This window comes from Colletes gigas, unplaced genomic scaffold (genome assembly GCF_013123115.1).
Source record: "Colletes gigas isolate AHSC1104 unplaced genomic scaffold, ASM1312311v1 Colletes_gigas_Sc00010, whole genome shotgun sequence".
Lineage (NCBI taxonomy): Eukaryota > Metazoa > Arthropoda > Insecta > Hymenoptera > Colletidae > Colletes > Colletes gigas.
The window spans coordinates 7,624,584-7,640,604 of NW_025106639.1; the positions used below are offsets into that span (position 1 = coordinate 7,624,584).

Genomic DNA, 16,021 nt, shown 5'->3' on the forward strand with positions numbered 1-16,021 from the left:
AAAGTCGTACGCGTCTCGTGGTACGCGAACGTTTTCGACGCTCGATCATCGGAACTACGGCGATGGGAACGGCCCCGGGAACAGCGCGCTTCGACAGCGTTCGAAATACTGAAAGCTGTTCGGAGAGGAAACGAAAAAGCTGCAATCAGGGTGCAGTGGCGCCTCGCGATGCTCCCGATAGTTGCGATTGCGCCGACAGCTCGACGGTGTTCTTATCGTCCTTATCTAACTTGGACGTTCGTCGCGACTGCAATTTCGCCGTCTCGGTTTCGCTTTATCGGAGGGGCGATCCTTATTGCATCGTTATCGCGTTAAACTTTGTCAAGACGCCCCCCCCCCGGGGAAAATTTAACCACTCGATCGAAGGGTTTTGAAGACACGTACAGGGTGCCCCCGTGCAACCGGGAGGAAGCTGCGTCTTTAAAACTAAATAATTCGTACGCATTGGCGCAATTAAAAATGCAACATTTCCCTCGAAGCGAACGGACAAAGCTTGTATCATTTAATTTCAACAAAATCAAGGTTGTAATAATTCCATACCCTTATGAACAATATAAATATGTATATTATCATTTGCTATATAAATTTTCTAAGAACATAATCGGTAAATGATTGTACGCATACACGTAGAGGAATATATTGTATCACCGGATAAACGACAAATATATGGTACCGTTAAGCACGCATAGTACTATTCTAATTCCCATATTTCCCATACTCGTTCAGGTACATTATATAATACATTATTACATGTAAACTTATGTAAAACTTTGCATCGTATACGGATGCATAACTAAATAAAATTTGTACGTTGTAACAATCGAATCAATGGTAAAATATGTAAATGCAAGAGCACCAAGTGTTGCGTAATATAATACCGAATACTCTGGGTATACGACACTCGTACAAACGGTAGAAAGATATTCAATCCCTATAAAAATCACCCTTTGTACCGCCAGTTTTCGAAACCAACTCTACGTCGCTTATTTTCATCGAGTTCGGGGAGGCCGCGTATTTACACATGTCGTAAACTGTTAATGCAGCGATAGCCACGGCCGTTAAGGCCTCCATTTCCACGCCAGTCTTTCCGGTGCATCTGACTTCCGCCGTGATCTCCACTCGATGCAATTCTTCGTTCAAACGTAATTGCACGTTTGCGTAGGATAACGAGAGCGGATGACACAACGGTATCAAATCTGGCGTGCGTTTGGCACCCATAATGCCTGCCAATTGTGCTACGGACAGCACATCCCCCTTCTTAACATTATTTTTGGCTATCAATTTGCTTATAACCGAATCGACCTGAACGAATCCTCTCGCTATCGCGATACGTTTGGTTATGGCTTTCGAACCGACGTCCACCATGCTCGCTTTGCCACTTTCGTCCACGTGCGACAGCGAGGAGAACATTCTTACGCTCGTGCAATTCTGAAACCGAAAAACCGCGCGCCCGAAATATTCACGCCGCGCGTTCTCTCGCCAATATTTATGTCTTCCGACGTATACGCGTTTCTTTTCAACTGCAAGCACAAGTAATTGATATCAAACCTTCCGGACTTTATAAAAATAAAGATTCTTGTTAATTAGTAACAGATCGAGCGATAACGTTTGTACGCATACTGTCGGAAAATCAATGTTCTATATACTAATAGGATACTTCCGTAACAATCGACTATCCCCCGATCAGTATCATCGGTCTGTTTTCCATCTGGGATAGATTGAACATTCCTGAAACACACACGTTATCGAGAACATAGAAACGTTATCGCTACAAATGTAGCATGCAAGATAATATAGTGTTTGCGGATTAAGGATAAAACGTACCGGCGTGCTGTTTCTTTTTACGTCGCACCGCGGTGCCGATCATTTCTTTCAAAACGTCGTCGGACGCTCCACTGCGTAAAGCATCCCGAAGCGACACCTCTCCTTCACCCTCGAACAAACAGACCTTTAAATTTCCATCCGCCGTAATTCGTAATCGGTTGCACGAGCTGCAGAAATGCTCGCTCATCGACGTGATAAATCCGATTTGCCCTACAAATCCAGGGACGTGGTATGCCTATTCAGAAGAGATACTGTTCTTTCAACGACATACATATCAAATTAAATTCTATTTTAAGTATAATCTTTTAAGCTCTACACACTTTAGAAGTGTTGTTGTACTCGTTCGGAAGACGTCGAAGTTCGGGATACGTATCTCTAATCATTTTTTTCATAGTATCGAAGGAAACCATTTTATTTTCATTCCATTTATTCCCTTGAAAGGGCATATATTCGATGAAACGTACATCGACCGGGCGATCTTTCGTTAAGTTTACAAAATCAACCAATTCGTTGTCATTAAAACCTTTCATTACCACGCAGTTTATCTAAAAAAATACACGTATAAAAGTTACTTATATCTATGAATTTTAGCATGAAGATTTTTCTTAGCATTTTCTCACCTTTGTAGGATTATAACCCAATTGGATAGCCAAGTCTATCGCGGCTATAACTCTAGGCCAACCCTTCCTACGGGTAAACTGCTCAAAACGATTTTCTTTCAATGTATCTAGTGAAATATTTATTGCATCTAATCCTGCTCGTTGAAGGGATGGTAACTGACGTGGTAATGTTAAGCCATTGGTAGTAATGGCAACCTGTTTCAAGCCAGGTAACTGTTTCAAGCCGGCTGTAATAATTATTTTCGTTGTATCAAGGATTTAAAGGGCAAAAAATGGAAGGAAGAAAATTATTTACCAATAATATCTACAATATCTTTTCGAACTGTTGGTTCACCACCTGTTAAACGTATTTTATGTACACCCTCCTTTACAAATAGTTCAGCTACTTTAATTATTTCCTCTATTGTTAAAATATTTTCATTCTTTGTCAGCTTAACTCCTTCTGCCGGCATACAGTACAAACCTGTAATAAATGTAACATTTTGATAAATTGTTCCATTTAAAATTGTAAATATTGCTTACATCGAAGATTACAACGTTCCGTGACAGAAATACGCAAATAGGTATGATGCCTTCCAAAAGAATCCGTGAGTATGTCATTGTCGCTGTTTTTATTTAATAATTCTCTAAACCGCTGCACCTGTAATAACACCATTAATAATAACAATAACAAATATACAGGTTAGGTTCATTTAAATATATATTACTCATAGCAACAATCCAGCATATGGTGTGCACAATATATTTATGTAATCAGCTATGCAAACTTTAACATGTTATTAGTAATTTATTGTTAGCACTTTGCATAATGATTACACGTACATTTCTATTTACTATAAAACACACTTACTCTGGGTGATGCATTTGGTGCAGTGAATGCCTCTGTAGATGAATGCACAGCACTCAAAATCGCTTTAACGGTGTGTACCTTCCGAAACATTTAAATAACACGTGACAAGTGAAAAAGACAAGAATTTGTAACCCCTACGTGCAATGAGAAATGTTCTATATAATACTGTTCCTACATAAAAAGTGAAAAACTTATAGAAATTATCTCCCAAGATGGGTGCCGTTAAGTACTCATCTATTCGGTAGCTTTATTAGAACTGTGTTATATGTTGTGCCTGCAAACTCATTCTTGGAACAGCGACGACGATCGCTTATCCGTGTCCTTGAGCTTGACAGAACCATCATTAAGATAACTCGTATCAATCTAGCAGCTTGTGCATGCTTCAAATTTCAATAATTTGCCACGTAAACTATTGAATAGTGCATTGTATATATTTTCTAGACTCCAGTGCCGACTCAAGCAAAATGGCGCTAAACGACGGTTTCATGCCCATCTCCCTCCACATTTGATTATGATATTTGTCGCTGAAATCTAGAAATTAAGATAACTCGTATCAATCTAGCAACTTGTGCATGCTTCAATTTTCAATAATTTGCCACGTAAACTACCGAATAGTGCATTGTATATATTTTCTAGACTCCAGTGCCGACTCAAGCAAAATGGCGCTAAACGACGGTTTCATGCCCATCTCCCTCCACATTTGATTATGATATTTGTCGCTGAAATCTAGAAATTAAGATAACTCGTATCAATCTAGCAACTTGTGCATGCTTTAAATTTCAATAATTTGCCACGTAAACTACCGAATAGTGCATTGTATATATTTTCTAGACTCCAGTGCCGACTCAAGCAAAATGGCGCTAAACGACGGTTTCATGCCCATCTCCCTCCACATTTGATTATGATTTTGTCGCTGAAATCTAGAAATTAAGATAACTCGTATCAATCTAGCAACTTGTGCATGCTTTAAATTTCAATAATTTGCCACGTAAACTACCGAATAGTGCATTGTATATATTTTCTAGACTCCAGTGCCGACTCAAGCAAAATGGCGCTAAACGACGGTTTCATGCCCATCTCCCTCCACATTTGATTATGATATTTGTCTCTGAAATCTTCCTTCTACTATTGTCTATTTATATGATTTTATTGTACTATTTATCCGGATGCAACTGTGGACCTGCTATTAGATCATAATAAATAATAATAAACATTTTGCCATCAATTTGATACGTATAGAAAACATGGTTTGTTGGCATCGAACCGCAATGCCAGAAGACCACTTCGCGTTTTCATTATCAATTAGCAGACTTAATCCGATATAAGTCTCCCGTATTAAATGTACTAATGACAAATACTCATTTGTCTGATCCCCCTTGTATCACTTAATAAACAGATATCGATAAAATGATAGACAGAGATAAGAAATTGCAGAGGATTAAACATAAACGTTCTTCGATACGAATTTCGAAATATAACGAAGCAACAAAAATAGTATAAAATTAATACTTTTTTTTGATCGGTCAAAAATATATACTTTTTTCGTCAGTGATTGACTAACAAATTTAATATACATATTTTGGGGGGTGTAATATATTACTCGTACAGACCCTTGGCAACATTCAAGGACCAATTTTGCAACGCTCCTCGCTCTAATTAATTAGTTATTAGCGATAGATCCCTAAGACTTTCGATATTGGTTAATGACTATTTACTAAGGTTCCAACAGGTATCCTTGAATATTGCCAAGGGTCTATACTATATTCTTCAATTCTAAAAGTTCATATTTTAATACCAGAAAAGGGTAATTAGTGAATATAATCAAGCTACTGCGTAATAGGAGTACCAGGAGTAGGGCAACCTGTACTACGAATGCCTCCTTTAGTATTCTGTGATCCTGGCACGATTTTAGCAGTTCGAATCCCTGATATTAGATGGCGGCAGGTATTTTTCGCATTTTTTAGCACAATGACTAAAATAACTGTCGCTTTCAGTAATCATTTATAACTTATTAATTAGACGAAGGAATGTATAGAGAAATGGTTAAAGAATAACCATTACATTACATTAGTTCACGTATCTATTGTTTGTCATTACTATGAGTTTGACAACGATGCATTGAAGTGTTATTGTTTACATACATTTAACACATAACCTACGAAAAAATAAAATACGACTCATCAACGATTGTAACAGTACGAATTTAAGAAGACATGTCTTTGTTTCCGGCTTATTCCGGTGACAAGGATGAATCACCTAATTCCAATAAGTCGGAAAATCTTTTAAAAGGTTACCAAAATCGCTTATTAGAAATCATTATATATTACGATATTGTTTTTATTATAATGAACTTATTGTAATTTATAGAAGATGAAGCCAGCTGGTTACACAATGTTAGTTGCCTAGAACGTATATCATCAAAGAATATTGTTGATGTTCCTTCGGATTCTTCGGATGAAACTGTAAACAAAGCCTCTGATTTAGATAAACAACAGGTATCATGCAATACTACTTCTTTGAATAATGACAGTCGTGTACAGGAAGAAAGAAAAACATTGAAATCTGTCAGAAAGAGGAAGTTAGAGAAAAGAAAGCATGCCCATGAAAAAGCAAAAAAACCAGAATATAAACGAGAAGTGGAGAATGTATATTTTGAAGATAAATACAGAGATAAGGGGAATAATACTGTAAAGACACTTTGTTCTAGAGTAAGGCCATATTATGATGTTGAAAAAAGTACCCTTGGTTTTGTTTCATTCAAGCAACCAAAAAAAGATAGTTATGAGAGGTATTACATTAGAAACATTGATTCTGTGGACAGAGCTAAAAAGAAAGATAATGTTATTAGAAAAGATTCTACTACCAATTCGTTGGAAAAAGATGAAAGTACACCTTCATGGTGTGTTAATTTAGAAGAATTACAGAAAAATAAAATTAAAGAATATAATGAAAGATTAACAGACAATCCAAATAATATTGATCTATGGGTTGAATATATTGAATTTCAGGTATATACTCTAGCTATTAATTTGTTCAAAGTTATTAATACTTATATAATTACACTAATGATATCTTCCAGGACACATTGAAATACTTCCAAAAATATCAAACTACGAAAGATGTTTCTCGGGCAACAACGTTAAAAAAGTTATCTATAGTTGAGAAAGCTATAGAAAAAAATTTGGAATCTATAGAATTGTTAAAATTAAAATTGTCTTTGATGGGAGAGCTCCTTCCAGCTGATGAACTTTCAAGACAACTAGAAACATTAGTTAATAAGGACTCAGGAAACATTGTTCTATGGCAAGAATTTATCATGGTTACACAATCTTCAGTAGCAATGTGTACTGTACCAAAAGTTTTAGATCTATACTCGAAATGTTTTTGTATTCTAAAACAAAAAGCTAGGACAAATCCTCGTATATTTGACGAACGATTATTGCGTACGTAACGAATTATAAATTGTACCAAACTGTTATTACATTGAGTCAAATGAAAATAATTAACTTATTATATAAATAGAAATGCTGTACTGGTGCCTAACATTTCTAAGACATACCGGACTTTGGGAACAAATGTGGGAAACGATACGTTTGAATCTCTGTTTGAATCTTAGTTTAAGCAAAGACAGTCTATCCTTTCGAAAAACAATAGATGAAAAAAAATTAAGTACGAAATATTATAATCGATAACAGAACGGAAAAATAGTATGTTATTAATCTTAATATTACTATTAATCTCTAGTTGGAATGGAAGAGGTAATACTGATATCCAGACTACCACTGAATCAGTTATGGCAAAGAACAGAATCGTTAAGAGAAAATTGTCATTGGATCAGTGTCACTAGAGATGAATTAGAATTAGCTGGTGATTCTCGAAGATTCGTTTTGCCAGATGATGTCGCGGATTTTGTCCATCCCATACTTTCGCGAAATTTGAATTTTCGAATGGCGATACATGCGCTACTTTTACTCAAAGTACCACTTCTACCTACTCGAGACTATATATTAGAGGTATGCATACGAATAAGGTGTCTATATCTTCTACTTCATAGTGTAGATCAATAGTATTGTATATTTTCAGATGTTATCTTTAAAAGAATTTGAATGGGGAATAGAAACTTCGGAAGTGTTACTTCCGTTCGCCTATCCTGTAGCAGGTGAAATGACTGGCCATAGTCAAAGGAAGCAATTATTGCATGGCATACTCGAAGGAGGTATAACATCAGGTCCTCAGTACCTTATGTTTCATCCTGCGCAAGAGTCGTACTTAGATTTTATACGCGAAATGTTTTTTACAATTGCCGAAAATTTACCTGCCCCGCAACGTACAAGTATATATATTTGGTGGTTAAGATTTGAAAGGTTGCTTATTTTTCTTCGCAAAGACGAATCTTTAAAATATGACAAAAAGTAAGACTCCTTTTACTTTATTTTTCATAACTAATAGACTCGCATGATATGCATGTTGGATATTTTTTGCAGGGGGAAAAAGTTAAAAACGATATTAAAGAAATTCGTGAAGAAAAAGGAATATAGAAATAATTTACATTTCTACAAAGAGTATGCATTGATAGCAAAAGAATTGGGAAGATTCGATAATTGTGTGAATATTTTGGAAACAGCGATTCAATCTCAAGGTCCCTGCCCTTCGGCAATTCCCAATTTTGATGAAAGGGCCGCACTCTTCAGCTTGTATCGAACGTTTATCGAAACTTTACTCAACTCTGATACATATAAAGAAACACATAAAGAGCGAATATTGAATACGATTAAACAAATGATACCTGATGCAGGTGAAAATCAATTAGAACTCGTATCAGAATATTTAGAAAATAGTATAAAAAGTTTCTTGCAAGAAGCCCCTATGGAAGATGATAAAGACACATACTTTTTACCAAATTTAAAGTGCGATACAATTGTATGTTACGCATACCTTTTGTACATACAACATTTCGATATTGGTAAAATAATGAGCATATTTACAGAGTCCATAAATCATTACAAGGGGTGTCGTTACACACAGGTACTATATTTAAATTTTCATATTTAAGACAGAAATTTCATCATACATATCCTGTATTTATTCCAGGAAATATTATTTGAAAGTCAACTCGCACTTTTACAACTATATTGCAAAAAGACTCAAGAAATAAATATTTTAAAAACCGTGTTAGATGATATGTTAAATTCATATCCAAATAACGTTTTTGCCCTTTCGATATTAGCGTGCATAGAGGTAAACATAACTACAAAGAGAGTATTTTATAAAGTATCAAAATTTTAATTGTAATATTTCTCGAACAGAGTGAATTACCAATTTGGAAATTTAATAGTCAAAAGACAAAGCTTGAATTATGGAGAGCATTTGCTATGTGTTTAGCAAGTCGTAAACGTATCCATTTCTTAAAGGAGCGTAACGACTCTGTCAGTATGAATGCAGCAATAAATAAATTATTACATTTTCATCAAACTCTCACAAGGTACAATTTCAATTAATTTTTTTTTTTATACTTGATATGTAAACGTGGAAAAAAGTACCATTAATTTACAGAGTACCGACAACTAGATGTTGCCCACTATTATGGAGATTATACATGCTTCTTCTCAGAGAATACAATTTATGCGAAAAGAAAGGAGAAGATGTATATCATGAAAGTGTAGCACAATGTCCTTGGGCCAGAAGTATCTATATTGATGCGGCTGAAGTTGCACCTCAAATTCTTACCCAAGTTCAAGATGTAATACGAGAAAAAGAATTGAGAATGCACGTTACACCCGAAGAATTAGACATCTTGCGCGGCTAATGTTAATTATCATTTCAAATTTTATGTAAATAACAAGAGATTATATTAACTTAAAAGACATGGTTCATAATATAGTTAGACATAGTAATTACTATATAAAAAAAAGAGGTAAATAAAGCTAATATAATAGCAGTAATAAATAATCTTTCTTTTTCGAACTATTCGAATATGTAAGACAACTGGCGCCAGTGTGGCCATCGACGGCGACACTAGTAACGACGAACATCCTCAGCGTCTAACAGAGGCATGTTACGTGAGCTCTGTACTTTACATTGATGAAATACACGTTTTAAAACCCCCTGACCATGTTTTAACTATTGAAAAAAGACATTTTTTTATTATTTCTATGAACGAGCATACGTACCTATACATATAGCTCGAAACGTAGAAATGCCCGGGCAGTCCAGATTCGAAATTGCGCGCCATTGACGCGAGGACGAACTTCAGCTGTTGTAGACCAAAAAGGAAAGGTTCCCATTCTCGTCCTTTATCGATTTTCTGAAGTTGCATGGAGTGCTGACCACGCATAACATGTTGATCTTGCGGTAGGATTTGGCGGTTTTTCCCACCACTCTGTTAAACGTTAAAGAAGTTCGTCGTTACTAGTGTCGCCTTCGATGCACTCAATTATGCCAAATCTGGCAACACTGTCCCTTCCATTCATTTCAAATACACATAATATTAAAAATATAGAATCTCCCAAGGGGTTGTAATTAAACATTATTTCCATTAGTATTAGTTTTTTTACTGCAACAGTTTGTAACAACATTGAAAGTTCTGTAACTATATAAAATTTTATTAAAAATCACCTTCCTGTGTACGCGGTAAACGAAAGTATTGTACTATATTACGAGATCACCGAAAAGTATGAACTATAAACTAAGAACTGATAGCTCTTTCATAATTTATGAAAACTGTATCTTTTTTCTCGAGAACTATTGATGAATTTTTTTATTAAAAATGACGCCTATTTTAAATTTTTTTTTTCGAATGAACAAGATTCAACATATTAACCATATGTCCCCATTGCACGCATTTCATACTACACATACGAACATTGCTTCTGTGGTATTTTATAGAAACGAAATAATTTATAATTTAGCAGATAACGTTGAAAAGATAGCTGGTAGAAAACAGTTCTTAATAGTTTTGCATTGTATATTTGATGCATTTTTCATTTGCAAAAAATATTTCTTGGTGATCTTTCGAATATTATGTTTTGTATATAAATTTTAATTTTGTGTTCGATCGAATTACAATGCATATGAAGTTATTGTGTAATGTTAATTGCGAATATAAACTCTAAAAAGTCACTAATATTTTGTTAAAATCACACTTGCGTCTGTTCTATGCACGATGTGGTTTATGGTAACCGAAGGTGTGCACATACATTAGTATGTAAGAACTTAATGAATTACTGCAAATCTTATCAAAGTATCAAATGATATTGAAGTTGTTATAATAATGTTTAGTGAAAGGTTATTGTTTTACGTGGCATAATGAAAACGTTGTAATGCGATAATATCGTCATAATCGGATAACTCTTTCTATGAATCATATTTCAGTAAACAGGTAATTCAATATGCGGTACACTCCGCTGCAGTTTATCATGATCGTATTGTAAATAGTTGTTTCATGTATGCGGTATAATGTCACGTAATTTTATGTTACAGTGGTTTGGAAATTTATTTACAAAGTATTCGTATTCTACTCCTTGCGTGAGTTGCCATCAATTATGTTATATTTATTAAATATAAGTTTGATATAAATTATATGATAAAATTATGAATATAGCATCTACAATGACAACACCTATGTGCGAAGATGGTGGCCCTTTGAGAGAATGGGCTCCCCTTGCTAATCTTCTTCAACAAATACCAGCCAAAATTCAAAATGGGCTATTTACACATAATATTAACTTCACCTGCATCGATGCATTGCCTGAGTTTTTAGCTATTGGAACTAATCATGGGCTAGTGTATTGGTATAACAGGGAAAAACAAGATCTACAAAGACTTCGATGCGAGGTAATGCTTAAAATGAATTTTTAAAAAATTGTACGTTTTATGCTTACGTACAATGATGTAATCTTTTTTTTAGAATGTAAATTCAAAGATTACTTGTATTCAAGTAATATCGACTGTGGATTATATGGTTGCTACTGGTAATGAACACGGTGTTATAACTGTATTTCAAATACCAAAAAATCCACCAGATTCATTACCAGATAGCCTGAAACCAAAACAGAAAAAACAGGTGGAACGATACAGTATTAGTGGATTGCACAGCAGTGCTGTAACAACGGTCGAATGGTCAAAGAATGGCATGAAATTATTTAGTGGTGATCAGGATGGTTTAGTAGTACTGACTGAAATTGATTTTTACATGGTATGTAATAGAAAATAAATATTACTGCATAACAGTTTTTCTAATGTATTTTTATTATAAACTTTTGAAAGCACTTGTCAAAGTCGTCCGAGTTACTGAATGAAAAGTATGCAGTTGTACAACTGAGTTATCAACAAGGTTTATTACTGGTTTCAACAACATTACGTACAATACTAGTAAATAAAAATGAGAATGGTAAGGTAACACAAGTTGGTCAAAAGGAACGTAAAACGTGAGTACCGATTTTAGTAAGTAATTGATGGTAATGTTGTACACAAAAGGATTTTCTAACAATTGAATTCTTCAGATTAGGGAAACTAGGAGCAATATTTGGCTGTCGACAAAACTACGTTCAAGAGTCGGTAATTTATGCGAGCAGGCCTGGACTGCGTTTATGGCAAGCAGACAAAACTGGAACTGTATCAAAAACGCTTATTTTTAAGGTTTGCATAAAAATGTGTTATTGTTTTAAAATTGTTTCTATCAATGCTTGTAATGACATGTATTTTTAAGGATGCTATTCGATCTGGTCACACAGAAGTAGAACTTTTGAATCCGGCGCCAGAGAGCTCAAAAAAAAATCGTGGGGAACCTACATTTGGTGTCATTTTACCTTTTTGTGATGATTTATTAATCACGTACAGCGATGACATTATATACGTAGTAAATCCGCAAACTATTGCTATAACGTCCATTGTAACGGACTTACGTCGGGTTACCGATGTTGCTTGCACTAAAGATGAAATATTTGTTTTGGAAGGAGAAAGGAACATCATACGTATTTCGTATTATCCTGAAACAAATATGTTTTCGTCTGGTAAATATTATTTTTTTAATATTTTGTCTGATTTTTTATCCGATCTTAAACAATTAAATTTTCAGAAGCAACAAATACATTGGATCCGCTGTTATCGTTCGCAGAAATTAGTAAACCAGTTACAAATGGTATATTAGAATTGACTTCTAAACTAAAAGAAAGCGCGATAGTCCCAGCTATTCCGTTTCATAAAATTAATCCATCTAACATCATTCAGTCTGTGGGGTAAGATGTGAAATGATAAAATTTTATTTGCATCTTATTAGTACACGTAATACGCAAAGTACTTTCCAGCATTGCACCGATTCTTACTGCTGATACTGATGAAACTTCGATTGTTCATGCTGAAGAAGCTGTTGAAATACCGCCCGTAAAACCGATACATTTAAATAATGAAGCTTCGATAAGAAAAAGTACCGAGCAGAATGGCAAACAGAATGATAGAAGTCAGATATTTCAAAAAATCAGTCAACAAGAATTTGAAGATGTCGTTTTCACCCCAAAGAGAAAACTGAAAAAATCACGAAATAAAGTATTAAATGGAAACGAAAGTTGTTCATCGTTGTCCGATGCCGATGACTTGTCCGTCTCGAATAAGGATAAAATAAACGCCAATGACGCTAAGACGACGCATTCCTCTTTACTAACACTAAGTGTCGATGACGAGTTTGTGTTTGAGACTGAAAGGAATCTTGAATTAATTCAACGTGATGTAGAAAATAAAGAAAAACTGTTAGCTGATATTTTAGATTTAGATTTATCAAAATACATGACAAGCAGTCAAGTTACTGCTACTACTACTGATTCAAATGTTACTCAATGTATTGATACGATTACGTGCATTAATTGTAAAATAGATTCCAATGATTCTTTAGAGGTAGAGAGTAATAATCAGCAGGATGAATACAATGAGCATAGCGATCATACAGATACTGACACCGAAGATGATGTCAGTTACCAAACAGAATTAAAAAAGTTTGAAGATTTAGGTGAGTGCAGGAAGAAGCTTTTGCAAGAAAAATTAGGCGATCCTTTATTACATAATAACTATGACGATACGAGAAAACAGCCACACCCAGAAAAAGACCAGACCGAGTTAGAAGTTCAATTCCATGGTAACAATAACTATATAACATTTAATTATTGATGTATATCGACAATCGCGATTAAAAATGAAAATATTTTAATGTTTTTATATTTCCAGTTTTATCAGTAGAATCTATTGCATTAAATGTGCTCGAGGAAGAAGATTGGGTCGTAGTGAAAAATGATACAATGTAAGATTACATTGAAAAAGCAAATTATACACTATAAAATAGTATGTATGTTGTTTTGATAAAATCATTGCCGCATAGAGAAGCTTTCAAATTTTAGAGAAAGTGGACGATTCTTTAACAGTTAAGGTGAGAATAGCAGTAATCTGTACTTTGATCATAATACAAATTTCCGCAGAAGTATATTTTAATTTATGACTGTAACAGCATTTTAAAGTACAAAATTTATAATGTTGCAAATAAAAATGAGTTTTTTTTATGATATTTCAGTATGTATTGGTGTTAAAATAAATTAAATTATTTTACTGTTATGGAAAAATATATTTATACACGTTTCTTGAATTTTATCCACAATTGAAATCATTGTATTTATATACAGCATGTTTGTTATCGAACTCATTATACTTCCGGCATTAAAATAAATATTAATAATAATAATATAATACATGAAATCAAATTTATTTAAATTAAAAAAATATGAAACAACTCGGAAAAGTAAATTGTGCATAATTTCAAAATAACAGAAAAGTAAATATTCTTTCTTAATTTTTATTATAGGATTTACAAAATAAGTTAACAAGACACATCTTAATAGGAATAATTTGATTTGGAATAATTTATTGTTTTACGATATACATTTTCTCGTGAACGTCTATATGAGTATGTTATCTTCTCTCACTTTACTGAATATTGTAAAATGTGATCACGCGGCTGCGGTAATAACATCGCTGTATCTTTTAATTTTACTGGCAACGCTCATATCTACATATTTGTCACCTATTGATACAACCATTCCCCCAAGGATGGTGGGATCAACTTTTGCGGTAAGTAGAATAGTTTCACCTTTGTTTAAGAATCCCTTCAATGCTGATTCAAGCTTAGATTTCGTATCGGCATCGAGTGGTTTTGCAGTAATAACTTCGCAAACAACCTCGCCTCTGCCGGCAGCCATTAATAATTTGAATGTATTGATTACATTGTTCACTTTCTGAAGCCTGCCATTTTCTGCCATTAAACTTAACAGATTTCCAGTTTCTTTAGAGAGACTCATTTTATTGGTGATAGCCTTAAGTGCTTCTACTTTTTCTCTTCGTTTAATCGATGGATTCTTCACAAATTCATTCAGCTTTTGATCTTGTTTTATGACATCCTAATAAAACACAAATGTTTTTTTTTTTTTTTATCATAAAGGCTGTTAATTATGGTAGTATTTAAAATACATACTTGGAATTTACTAAGATCTTTTTCAACATTGTTCAGTGTTTTTTGCTTTGAAGCTGCAGAATAAAGTGCTGTAGCGTATCGTCCTTCTAATCCAAATACTTGGACTGGAGGCTTGACAAAACATAGAAATATTCTTAATTTTTATTAGATAATGTCAAATTATTCAAAAATTTAAAGTTTGAATTAGAAAATACAAATTAAATGGTTTGCTTCAAGTTACATAATTTTTATATTAAATATATTTTTAAAACATGTACCTTAACCATTTGCTGGACAGCAGAGCTGCACGAGAATGATCGTATCTGTAAGAAAGTAACGTAATCTAGTAATCTTGTCGAATTTTCATTAAACAAGGCTATCAATGTTTTCATTCTATTAATATAGCGAATAGGTTGTCACGAAAGTTTGTTCCAGTGTCAAAAAATTAATGTTGCATATTATTTGAATAGAAGCAACGATGATAAATTAAGTTTTATGGTAACTTACGATTATTCTGCTAAAAGACATTGTTGCGGTCATTCAATAACAGTTCATACAAAATCCAGAACGACAAATGTGGTTTTATACTGTTCTATGCATTCATCATTACATAACGTGAACGCAACCCTTTTAATTTTAAAAGCGACATCTCTAGAGGGAGCATAATACTTCTATAATCGATTACATGTGACTCGAAGTTACTAGACGTGGTTGTGAACTAGCCTTTAGATTTATGGTGACCAGAGGAATTGTTCCAGGATGCCGCCATAATTTCGTAGAAGACATCAGTTCCACGCAGGGCATCGCAAAACGCGTAATTATTGTGAGTTTTTGCAGTTTATTTTGTATTTTGGAGTTGCAATACGAACGTCCAATCACGTAAATCGTATGAACTCTTTAATTATTTGGAAATATGTAAACTTTCGAATAATTCAAACGTTCAAACGTGTCCCGCTGTTCTCGTCAAGAAATTCTCATTCCCCCACTCCTACTTTTGGAGGTGAATTTGAGTCGCTCGAAAAGTTCGTAACGAAATTAATATTTTCAATATCTTCGTTTCTACAATTAACGAATGTTATCTGTTAGAATATTATCCATTTCTTGCATCCGCGGTTTCTACCTGAGGCATCCTTATTCCTCTTCGAAATACGAGCTTCGTGAGACATCGGAGCTTCCCCCACCCTGCTACCTGACTCGCGAGCGTTACCGAACACAGCGAGAGATCGTCATTCGTAGTCT

At 34.3% G+C, this 16,021-nt stretch overlaps 4 protein-coding genes across 7 annotated transcripts; 2 read left to right on the plus strand and 2 right to left on the minus strand.

Moving 5' to 3' along the window:
- Positions 1-606: 606 nt before the first annotated feature.
- Positions 607-3,791, minus strand: LOC122397709 (molybdenum cofactor biosynthesis protein 1). Of its 2 annotated transcripts, none has more exons than XM_043397057.1 (7): positions 3,295-3,791; positions 2,967-3,084; positions 2,740-2,907; positions 2,445-2,671; positions 2,145-2,369; positions 1,825-2,059; positions 607-1,520 (listed from the first exon to the last, which is right to left on the minus strand). In XM_043397057.1, exons 1-7 carry the CDS (start codon positions 3,382-3,384, stop codon positions 925-927), a joined length of 1,659 nt encoding a protein of 552 aa, XP_043252992.1. In that variant the 5' UTR covers positions 3,385-3,791; the 3' UTR covers positions 607-924. The 2 variants fall into 2 exon arrangements, with proteins under 2 accessions (XP_043252992.1, XP_043252993.1); XM_043397058.1 differs by having other exon boundaries at positions 1,422-1,728.
- Positions 3,792-5,271: 1,480 nt separating this feature from the next.
- Positions 5,272-9,267, plus strand: LOC122397707 (nuclear exosome regulator NRDE2). The gene is made up of 10 exons (XM_043397054.1): positions 5,272-5,583; positions 5,662-6,302; positions 6,374-6,737; positions 6,817-6,963; positions 7,039-7,307; positions 7,378-7,706; positions 7,779-8,319; positions 8,386-8,532; positions 8,601-8,776; positions 8,848-9,267. Exons 1-10 carry the CDS (start codon positions 5,508-5,510, stop codon positions 9,098-9,100), a joined length of 2,943 nt encoding a protein of 980 aa, XP_043252989.1. The 5' UTR covers positions 5,272-5,507; the 3' UTR covers positions 9,101-9,267.
- A 1,207-nt stretch (positions 9,268-10,474) lies between these two features.
- Positions 10,475-13,751, plus strand: LOC122397708 (WD repeat-containing protein CG11141). The gene is made up of 10 exons (XM_043397056.1): positions 10,475-10,672; positions 10,774-10,818; positions 10,895-11,127; positions 11,201-11,488; positions 11,560-11,720; positions 11,796-11,931; positions 12,002-12,305; positions 12,371-12,530; positions 12,600-13,420; positions 13,510-13,751. Exons 3-10 carry the CDS (start codon positions 10,903-10,905, stop codon positions 13,584-13,586), a joined length of 2,172 nt encoding a protein of 723 aa, XP_043252991.1. The 5' UTR covers positions 10,475-10,672; positions 10,774-10,818; positions 10,895-10,902; the 3' UTR covers positions 13,587-13,751.
- Positions 13,752-14,167: 416 nt separating this feature from the next.
- On the minus strand, positions 14,168-15,568 carry LOC122397719 (ATP synthase subunit O, mitochondrial). Of its 3 annotated transcripts, none has more exons than XM_043397070.1 (4): positions 15,552-15,568; positions 15,061-15,115; positions 14,804-14,914; positions 14,168-14,729 (listed from the first exon to the last, which is right to left on the minus strand). In XM_043397070.1, the coding sequence occupies exons 1-4, from the start codon at positions 15,566-15,568 to the stop codon at positions 14,283-14,285; spliced, it is 630 nt and encodes a 209-aa protein (XP_043253005.1). In that variant the 3' UTR covers positions 14,168-14,282. The 3 variants fall into 3 exon arrangements, with proteins under 3 accessions (XP_043253005.1, XP_043253003.1, XP_043253004.1); XM_043397068.1 differs by lacking the exon at positions 15,552-15,568 and adding an exon at positions 15,290-15,408 and having other exon boundaries at positions 15,061-15,105; XM_043397069.1 differs by lacking the exon at positions 15,552-15,568 and adding an exon at positions 15,280-15,310 and having other exon boundaries at positions 15,061-15,107.
- Between the last annotated feature and the right edge of the window lie 453 nt (positions 15,569-16,021).